This window comes from Euleptes europaea, chromosome 1 (assembly GCF_029931775.1).
Source record: "Euleptes europaea isolate rEulEur1 chromosome 1, rEulEur1.hap1, whole genome shotgun sequence".
Lineage (NCBI taxonomy): Eukaryota > Metazoa > Chordata > Lepidosauria > Squamata > Sphaerodactylidae > Euleptes > Euleptes europaea.
Window position 1 is genome coordinate 136,419,576 of NC_079312.1, and position 10,610 is coordinate 136,430,185.

At 43.7% G+C, this 10,610-nt stretch overlaps 1 protein-coding gene across 1 annotated transcript; it reads right to left on the minus strand.

Annotated features, from left to right (window-relative positions):
• Window positions 1-7,393: 7,393 nt before the first annotated feature.
• On the minus strand, window positions 7,394-9,910 carry ACTG1 (actin gamma 1). Its single transcript, XM_056855924.1, has 5 exons — window positions 9,774-9,910; window positions 9,438-9,677; window positions 8,735-9,173; window positions 8,423-8,604; window positions 7,394-8,322 (listed from the first exon to the last, which is right to left on the minus strand). The coding sequence occupies exons 1-5, from the start codon at window positions 9,894-9,896 to the stop codon at window positions 8,179-8,181; spliced, it is 1,128 nt and encodes a 375-aa protein (XP_056711902.1). The 5' UTR covers window positions 9,897-9,910; the 3' UTR covers window positions 7,394-8,178.
• Window positions 9,911-10,610: the final 700 nt, after the last annotated feature.

The following is a 10,610-nucleotide window of genomic DNA, read 5'->3' on the forward strand; positions in this document are numbered from 1 at the left end:
CAGTGATGGTTGGGAACAGAAGGCACAATGGGGGATGCTGGTATGCTAAACCGACGCTGTAAACTGCTGAGTAATGCGATTAGCAGAGGCTGCATTGCTTGCTGCTAATGCTGTGTTCTGCCTGCCCCTTGATTCAAGGCTCCCCCTCCCCCTGCCTGCATTCCACACCCTTAGACTTCTTTGTCTGGGGATAAAGGGACCCTGGTCCCAGGGGATTTGGCAGCCAGATTTCATGTACTAAACTTCAGCAGAATGAGGCTAATAAATCCCACTCTCCCCTTGCCTGCTGAAAGGTCTATTTGTCCCCAGTTCCAACACGTCTGCACTCAGGACAGAAGCATCTCCCCTTCCAGGCTTTCCTGAAGCACTATTGGGGCAGAACACATGAAGCTGCCTTATACTGAATCAGACCCTTGGTCCATCAAAGTCAGTATTGTCTACTCAGACCGGCAGCGGCTCTCCAGGGTCTCAGGCAGAGGTCTTTCATATCACCTAGTCCCTTTAACTGGAGATGCCAGGGATTGAACTTGGGATCTTCTGCATGCCAAGCAGATGCTCTGCCACGGCCACGGCCCCTCCCCAGTTCTGGCGATATGCCTGTTTGTTTATGACCTATCTATATCATGTGAAGATTTGGGTGCAGCATGCATTTCCAAGCAAGCGCTTCCAATTTGTCAAGCAAGATTTGAAAATGATCAATATTTAAAGTGCTAAATTGATTGATAGAACAATAGCCTGCATACATTATGGTAACTATATAGCCAAACAAAACATCTGGTGTTTGTGAATAATAATGGCACCTGAGACATTCTTTCAGTACCAGTGTCAAAAATGGGTGGGTTGGTTCTTTTTTAAATGCTAGAATCCTCATGGTCCTCTGATATGATTTAAAATTTACAATGCAGGAGTACATACTTGAGATTTCTTAACTATTAAAGCAGGACAAAAATTACTTAACAAACCTAACTATTTAAACATAGTACTTTTCTGGTTCAGATAAAAGCTTCCTCTAGTTCAGCATTATTTGCAAGAATCCCAGTAACCAGCTCCAGCTGTTGCTAGATACTCCACCAAAAATTAGCCATGAATCTTTCTGTGGTCTGCCATCTTTTGCCCAGCCATTGATAAATATATATAAGAACATAAGAAAGGCTCTGCTGGATCAGACCAAGGCCCATCAAGTCCAGCAGTCTGTTCACACAGTGGCCAACCAGGTGCCTCTAGGAAGCCACAAACTGCAGCAGCACCATCCTGCCTGTGTTCCACCGCACCCAAAATTATAGGCACGCTCCTCTGATACTAGAGAGAACAGGTATGCAGCATGACTAGTATCCATTCTAACTAAATAAGAACATAAGAAAGGCTTTATACTTTTGTACTTTATATGAGAAGTACAAAAAAGTTACTTTTCCCTATTGGGACAGTTTATAGATGCATGGTCGTCACTTGATTGAGGAATGAAATGGTGACGTTCTTTGGACACTACTTTTAAATGTTCTATTTTAATATTGCACTATGCAACCACTAGTGTTGCTATAAAACCTTGAGAATACAGAGGTGGGGTGATGAGTAGGGTTCCCAACTCCAGGTTGAGAGGTCCCTGCAGATTTGGGGTGGTGGAACCTCAGGTTTGGAGAGAGGAAGAACTTCAGCAAAGTGTAATGCCATATAGTCCACCCTCCAAATCAGCTGTTTTTTTCTGAGGGGACCTGATCTCTATTGCCTGGAGATCAGTGGTAATTCCAGGAGGTCCACAGGACCCACCTGGAGGTTGGCAACCATAGTGGGAGGCCAAGGTTCCCTAGTACACACTGGCAAGAATTGTTGCTCCAGCAACGACTCCTTGCATGTCCTTTAATACCTCAATTTGGTCCAGAAGCTTCCCTTTACCAACCTTTATCCTGTTGGCAACAGACTATTGGAGGTTTCTTAACAATATTGAGGAGAATTCAGACCTCATTTAGAATGACATGTCTGATCCAGGAGAACCCACTACTCTGTCAGAAATGGGCAAAAATATCAACAAGACCCCCATATGATTACATTATCTGGGCACCTCCTGTGTAAGGACGCCAATAAGCCTAGAGAAAAGTGCTCTGTCCCGTCAATAGCACTTTACCCCCTTCCAAGCAGTTGGCAATCCTACTTCTATGTGGAAAGACACCTGCTGTCCCCTTTAAATCTTCCACTCCTTTGGTCTTGACTTCAAACTCGATTGTAACCTACAGTTTATGGGTCAACTTTTCCTTAGGCTTTTCTGAATAGAACCAGAGTTGCGTAAACAAGCTTTCTGGGTGTGCCTGGTTTATGCTATGAGTAAGCAGTTACTGAGATCCAAATGCTGGATTTGGCATTGGTAGCATACCATCACTTCCTTTCCATTTCCCTGTTGGAAGAAGGCTCTGAGTTTTCAGCTCAGCCTGACACGCAAAGAAATAGTATGTTCATTAGACAGAGGTTTTGGTAGCTGTATTGGTCCACAGGAAAAAACCCAAACCACCTGAAGTCATTTAATCCCTCCATTATGACCAACCAAATCACAAAACAGTGTTGCATGTGTCTGAGCTTCCCAGAATTCTTCATCAGTCTGGTTGGAGGCAGGTAGATTTCACGTCATGATCTTCGGGTCTCTTGTCTGTGAAGGGGCTGCAGACTTGATCAGATTAAGGGCCAAATTACACAGGACAGTGTCCTTTGTGGCTGACATAAGGCCACTGCTGATATTTTGCAGTCATTTAAAAATGCCACAAAGGCTTGATTGTGATCAGGCCCACAGCACAGGACTGAGGCTCTCTTGCCCCCCCCTCCTTTCAATTTCAGAAACAGCCATAGGACATGTGCACAGCCATTTTTGGCACTTGACAATGCTTGGGGGGAGAGACAAGAGCACCTTCGCCCCCCCCCCCCCGAATTTTTTAAAATGACTTTGAAACAGTGGCACCATCCTTATAGCAGCCATAAGGATTCCATCGTGTCTAGTTTGGCCCTAAGTGGAAATGGAGTCAAGCTACACCTCCAGCTTACTGGGGTGGTGGTGGGGAGAATGGCAGCTTCCATGTGAAAATATAAAAGCCAGCTGTTGATTAAATGAGCGTGGTGTGGGGGTTAAGGTGTCAGACTAGGACCTGGGGAAATCCAGGTTCGACTCCCCACTCGCACTATGGAAGCTTGCTGGGTGATCTTGGACCAGTCATACTCTCAGCACTGACCCTGAACTAGTCTTTGGATGGGAGACCTCCAAGGAATCATGACTCGGGTTGTGATGCAGAGGCAGGCAATGGCAAACCACCTCTAAATGTCTCTTGCCTTGAAAACTCTATGAGGTTGCCATAAGTCAGCTGTGACTTGACAGCAAAAAAAAAAGTTCATTAAATGAATCTTTAGCACCAACCCATGCTATTACTCTTTCTGTAAATGTGATTGTGCTAATCCCAAACACTTCAGAGTTGTTAAGCAGGCATGCTGATAAAACAGCTAAATCTCTGGAAGCAGCCTCTTATCTGATGAAGTGAACTCAGACTCTTGCAAACCTATGCTGGAATAAACGTCATCAGTATTTGAAGTGGCCCTAGATCCATTTTATTTTGGTGGTACAAGGTAACATGGCTACTCCTCTGCAATTATCCTCTGGCCCCAGTAACTGTTGTAGAACATTTGTTACAATTAAATTTGTACCAGTTACCAGTAAGAAAACACACATCAGTGTATGATGGAAGGCTAAATAAATCCAATATTTTTCAGAATCCAAAATAATTCAGGTTGTATTTTACTTTTCACAAATTAAACTATGGGGAGAGGCAACAACAGTGCCTAATTGCTGAGGTGCAAATTATGTGTAATGCAATTAAGAACAAAAAAAAACATAAAACAGCCTCCACAGGTCTACCTAGCTCAGTAATGCCTGCTCTCCAGGGTCTCAGACACCCATCAGGAATTGCTTGAGTAAAAACAAAAACCCAACCCTAGCGAGAGAGATGGTGAGTAATCATCAAAGAGTTACCTAGTCTATCAGAGAATGAAAGAATGGACTAAAGGACACCATCCTCAAGCCAGTCAGACCAATCACCATCCACCAAATTTGAAAAAAAGGAACAATTTCAGAATATGGATGAATTGGCTGTAAATTGGTTCAGATGAGAATGGATTATGATACTCATTGCAGATAGCAATGGGTATGCTCCGTCACACACCCCTCAAAGCATATGACCCATAAATGTTCTTTGCACAGCCCCAATGGCAACGGTTTTCATGATGAAAACAAGTCTGTAGTCTTCACAGCTGGGAAGGACTAGACAATAGCACACTGACAACTCAGGTAAACAAGTGCTGCAGGGGTGGGAAAGGCCGTTGTCAGCCGCAACCATTGTGACCACTTTGTATACTAGTGTTCCTACTTTTTTGTCCTCTATCAGTCCTTGCTGGTTCCCAAACTTTGTGGGCCAATGCCCCCTTGGTTCCACAAACTCAACCCCAGTTGAAGAGGCCCACCTCTAGTGCCTCCCCCCCCAGGTAATCCCACTGCCACCCAGGGGGTGGTACTGCCCACTTTGGGAACTACTGGCTTAGAGTAACAAGAGCGAAGGCAGTTTCAGGACACTACCCCATATCTTTTTGATACATCTAATTCACACCACACACCTGCATCTGGGACCAGCTGGGCGTGGTGCGTAAGAGCTGGTATGCTGTAGTGCTGAGTGTGTACACGTGTAGAAATGCCATCAAAGTCACAGCCGATTTACCGCTATCCTGTAGGGCTTTCAAGGCAAGAGACGTTCAGAGATTTGCCATTGCTGCCTCCACAGCACGTCCCTGGTATTCCTTTGAGGTCTCCCATCAGAAACACTTGCTAGGATCTAGGCTGAAGAGTGTTTGACTGGCCCAGTCACCCAAGTTTCCATTGCAGAGTGTATTTTGAACCTGGGTTTCCCCAATCCTAGTCTGCCACCTTAACCATTACACCACACTGGCTCTGAGTGCCCCAGTTCAACCCCCCCACCACCAATTCTAGGACTGAGAAACAATGGCTTGTTGGGTATTTCCAATCAGCAGATAGAGTAACTGGAATCATGTGTATGAAACACCTAACATAAATGTGAACTTCAACAAATAATCATGTATGGACAGTACAGCAATGAGTTTTGATTCATAATTTGATAGTTCTAACCTCCGAGTCAGTAGCTGTTTTCCATCTTCATGTCATTTGACCCACTAGTAAGACTTTTAGTTTTTTGAAAACAAAAACCTCATTTTAGAAAAGTTCTGAAGTGTTCATAGGAGCCCTTTGAACAATGACTGTCCATAAGAGATTTGATAGGGCTTGCCAGGCACAGGCAGTTTTTGCTTTACAGCTCTTACCAAACCCAAGCCCTGAGGTCCCAAGTCAAATGTTGGGGTGGGTATAGTCACATAGCTAGAGGGAAGGGAGCTGGCACTCACCTGGAAGCAAACAGCTGTGAACTTCCATTTTACCAACAGAGATCTTATTTTAACAAAATAGTCATCTCACCCCTGCCAAAACCTTGGGAGAATTGTTTATCTACTGCACTGAAGTTTCTTGCATATGGGGGCTACCTTCAGATACTTGAAGCAGAGCTTTCCAAAATCCTAGTAAAAGCACATATTAGACCATGTTGCCAAAACTTGTTCCCAGGCAAAACTTTCTTCCAATGCTTTATTCTATACCCAATCTTTATGGTCAGCATCCAAGAACCTAATCCATATTCAAACAGCAATAGGTTCCCAAAATTATACCTCCCTTGAACTGAGATTTATGTCCAGCTTTCAAATGGTCACTAACTTCTTAAGGCTTCTTTAACCTACAATTGCTTACTCCTTGCTACTTTCTGAGCAGAATTTTGAATGGCCAATTTAGCACATAGTGAATTCAGGAAGTACCCCCAAGGCTCTAACAGATGCCCACATAAGGATACTCACTAATACTAGATCTGGCAACAATTTCTACCCACCTGGAATAGAAGCGTGCTGAAAAATATTCACCTGAGCAGCACTACAAGGAAGTGACAGCACTGCTCAAATTAGACAAAACATGTAATAGGAGATGGCCAATTGTTTTATTTAATTACCTAAAACAAAACAAACTGATTTTACATAGTATTTACCTGAAGGTCCCCTCCAAACTTTCTCCAAATTGATATAATGTCCTCCTAAGATTCTGCAGAACTCACAGGCCTTCATACTAATACTTTTAAGGTTACCAGTGTTGATTCCCCCCCCCCCCCGAGTCCTAAATTGAACAATGGCATGATGCTTTAGTTGGTCCTAAGAAGTATGAAAAACCATGAACAAGCTTTTGGGCTTCCTAGAGAACTTAAAACAGGTTGCATGTTGAGTTCAGATACTTGGGTGGAAAGGCCAGTCAGTTTCTGCCAAGTCAGGTACATGAAACAACTTAAGAGAAAAAAAGAAAGAAGGCAATAGCCTTCCTGCTAGGTTAATCGGCATCAATTAGGACTGGGGCATCACTACAAGCATTTCACAAAGCAGAAAAACCAACCCTTCAAAACTTGCTGCTTAATACACTGATGCCTCAAAACACAGAAGCACTGATAAATGTCCTGTTCTCTTCCAAGTTTCCAATAACTAACTTAGGAGACTTGTGCAGGAGAAAGCCTTGTGTAAGCAATACAAGCCACAGAAATGCATTTCCAATGGTGCAATGGAGCATGGATTGCTTATTAGCAACCAATGGCAGCAGTGAGGATTGGTTTGAACTGAAATGATTGCACACTGACCAGAATGGAAGTTCCCAAGCTATCTTAGACAACATCCAGCATAAATCTTTACAAGTCAAAGCTCACTTCCCTCAGATGCTCCTATGTGAGTACAGAAATGTGAAATCTGAACTGCCAACAAACTTATTTTGCTACCAATGATTAGACAACTAGATTTTCAGGGGGCAAAATCTTTAAAAGGCTGTTACTACGAGCTTTGAAGTCTTGACCTGTTAAGTGGCATGAAGCCTTTAAACTGACAAAATTTCCAGCTGTAGTCTAAAAACTCCCCTGCAATCCTTAAACCCCTGTACTGAACTAAATAAAGTGCCAGTTTATTAATAGTACAAGCCAGACCTCTCCACCCATGGCAGAATATGAATGCCCTGAAAAATGTGACCACACAACTGCCAGATTTGTTGGACTTCAATTCTATGTTGTCGAATTCTGAGTTGTATTCTTACAACTCTAAATGCAGTGTTTTTGTAACTTTAAATGGCTGGATAGGAGCCATTAATTAGAACACTCCTAGATTCTTTGCATATAGGTAAATTATGTATTATTTACATAATGAAGATTTGATGAGCTAGACTCTAGTGATATGGCATTTTAAGTACCAGCAATTATTATTTTGCCCATCAGTCAAGCAACATCAGGCCCACTTCATTTACTGCAGCGCTTTTATTTTCCTTTCACAATGAAGTGTTGGGCATTACAATTCTCAACTTTAGGATGACTTACAAATTTTGGTTTTCTACTGTCATGTGACAACATTAAGGCAACGTACAAAAATCTTACATAAATTAAACCTGATGATTAAATTTACAGGTGTCAATGCAAACATTGGAGCAACTCAAGTTAGAGCAATTTTGCCCTGTGATATCTTGCTGGGATACAAGTGGGCAAGGAAAGAAAAAACAGGTTCATAAGGCTTGGATGAAATGTTTCCAACCCTGCTAGGAACAGTGGCAAGACAAAAACGGCCATCCTTTCACAAAACTCTTGCCAGCCTCAACAACAGTGATCTGGAATTCTTAGCGCTTTGTGTAGTGGAAGTCTGACCTTTCGTTACCCTGTACAGATCTAGCCTCAAGCTCCATTGTTACATTGCTAGTTATGCCAAGACCACTGTCCCTAGTAGTGGGACACAAGTTAAACCTTTGTAATGTATGAGTGCCACCTGTACCAAGTCTGAGGCCAGATGTATACAGGGTATGTTATACTTCTATGTACAAAGGGAACAATTAACTTGAGTACAGGGTCATATCAGCAACATGTAGACATCCTCACAGGATTATCGGAGACAGACTTCCCAATGACAATGTTTGAAGAGAAGGCTTATTCCAGTTTCATGAGGCTAGCATGAGGTGTATACATTTGCCCAGGCAAATTTATACTGGTGAAAAAAACTCATGCAGCAAACGCTATGCATTTGCCAATAGTCCATTTAGAAGCATTTACGGTGGACAATAGATGGGCCAGATTCATCATATTCCTGCTTGCTGATCCACATCTGCTGGAAGGTAGACAGAGATGCAAGGATAGAGCCACCAATCCAGACAGAGTATTTGCGCTCAGGTGGGGCAATGATCTGGAAAAACAAAGTGAGAAATGTTTGGTAAAAACAAAATGAGAAACGTTTGGTAAATCCAGGCTAGATGTCAAGAGTATCCAACAAAACCTATTTTCACCTTTATCTTCATTGTGCTAGGAGCCAAAGCTGTGATCTCCTTCTGCATTCTGTCTGCAATTCCAGGATACATTGTGGTACCACCAGACAATACTGTGTTGGCATACAGGTCCTTCCTGATATCTACATCACACTTCATGATAGAGTTGAAAGTTGTCTCATGAATGCCACAGGATTCCATCCCTAAAAACAAAACTCCCAATAATTATGTTGCACAGTACCTTGCTTCCAATGGACACATCTATTCAGTGTATATTCTTATTTTTTGAACACTCGTGTTATTAACATCGTTCTGCAGCCATTAAATACTCACCTAAGAAGGATGGCTGGAACAGGGCCTCTGGACACCTGAATCTTTCATTTCCAATGGTGATCACCTGACCGTCAGGCAATTCATAGCTCTTCTCCAGGGAGGAGGAGGAAGCAGCTGTAGCCATTTCCTGCTCGAAGTCCAAGGCAACATAGCACAACTTCTCCTTTATGTCTCGCACAATTTCCCTTTCAGCTGTGGTGGTGAAGCTGTAGCCTCTTTCTGTCAGAATCTTCATGAGGTAGTCTGTGAGATCACGGCCAGCCAAATCCAGTCGCAGAATGGCATGAGGAAGGGCATAACCCTCATAGATGGGCACAGTGTGTGTGACACCATCTCCAGAGTCCATTACAATACCAGTGGTACGGCCAGAGGCATACAGGGACAGCACAGCTTGGATAGCCACATACATGGCTGGAGTGTTGAATGTCTCAAACATAATCTAAAAAGGAAAAAAGTGTGCCATTTAAAAAGGTGATCATTCCTACTCTTAACACACACACATGCAATCATGCAAGATATTTTGATATGGAGAAGTCAAAGAAAAACAGGCAGAAAAACAGAAACCTGAGACCTCAAGGAAGGAAATGCCAGGAGAGTACAGAACCCTGAAAACAATGAGAAAAAAGAAATTGTAACTTAAAGAAAAAATGGTAGTGAAATGGGAGAAAGCAACAAGTACAACTGCTGCAGCAGGATGCCATACCTGTGTCATCTTCTCTCTGTTGGCCTTGGGATTCAGGGGGGCTTCTGTTAGCAGCACAGGGTGTTCCTCAGGAGCAACACGAAGCTCATTGTAGAAAGTGTGATGCCAGATTTTTTCCATGTCATCCCAGTTGGTAACAATGCCATGCTCAATAGGGTACTTCAGAGTCAAGATACCTCTCTTGCTTTGAGCCTCATCCCCCACATAGCTATCTTTCTGGCCCATGCCAACCATGACACCCTAGGAGAAAAACACACAAAACCCTTAGTCTTACTACAAAAACAAAGCAAATATCAAACATTAAGTGCTTTGCACAATTACTGCTTTGCTACGAACCTGGTGGCGGGGGCGCCCAACAATTGAGGGGAACACAGCACGAGGAGCATCATCTCCAGCAAATCCTGCTTTGCACATACCAGATCCATTGTCAATGACGAGTGCTGCAATTTCTTCTTCCATTTTGCAAATCTGCTTGAACAAAATAACTTTTATTAAATAATGTTTCACAATGAAGTACTACTTTTTACTAAGGGACTGCAGCCTCAACATTCAGCCGACCATACAACCTGTGGCCACTAGAGGCTGCTCTGGCCTTCTGCCACCCACAGTCTAGGGCCCCACCCTCTTGGCAACATTTTAGCTTCAGTGCTTTCCCCACCTCAACACTCATCCTGCATAGCAGCCCAGCAGATTTACTGGCAGCCCCTCAACCTCAGATTTGCTAGCCAGGACTCAGCAGACAACAGCAACCACCAACCCCCTCCCCCACACTGCACCACTTGTACCTGCTCCAGCTGTTTTGCTGAACTGAAAAACCCCTAATGCTCCCTGCCACAAATTCTTGCCGTCTGGTCGAAATCGCTTAACATCCAATAACCACCAAGAACACCCCCTTGACGCCCCAAGGTGCAACCCCCACTCACGATTTTACCCCTACGTTGCAACAGCTTCTAGAGCCCTAGGCACCGCCTAAGCCCCAAGACTGCATTAACCAGGTCCCCCTACTTCAAACACGCCCACCCCACCAACACTGGGCACCCGATCCCTATCACGGCAGTTCTCTAGAACAAGGATCGTGGATCACACCCGCGCACCCCCCCCCCCATCCGTCCACTTCAACGAAAAGCCGCAATCCAGCTCCCCTCTGCACCCCCCCTTCTTTGCATAAAGAAA

Coding starts and splice junctions, on each gene's coding strand:
- ACTG1 (XM_056855924.1), bottom strand. CDS start 9,896: ATGGAAGAAGAAATTGCAGCACTCGTCATTGACAATGGATCTGGTATG. Junction 8,605..8,734: donor GTTCCAGCCATCCTTCTTAG/GTGAGTATTTAA, acceptor TTTTGTTTTTAG/GGATGGAATCCTGTGGCATT. Junction 8,323..8,422: donor CTAGCACAATGAAGATAAAG/GTGAAAATAGGT, acceptor TTGTTTTTCCAG/ATCATTGCCCCACCTGAGCG.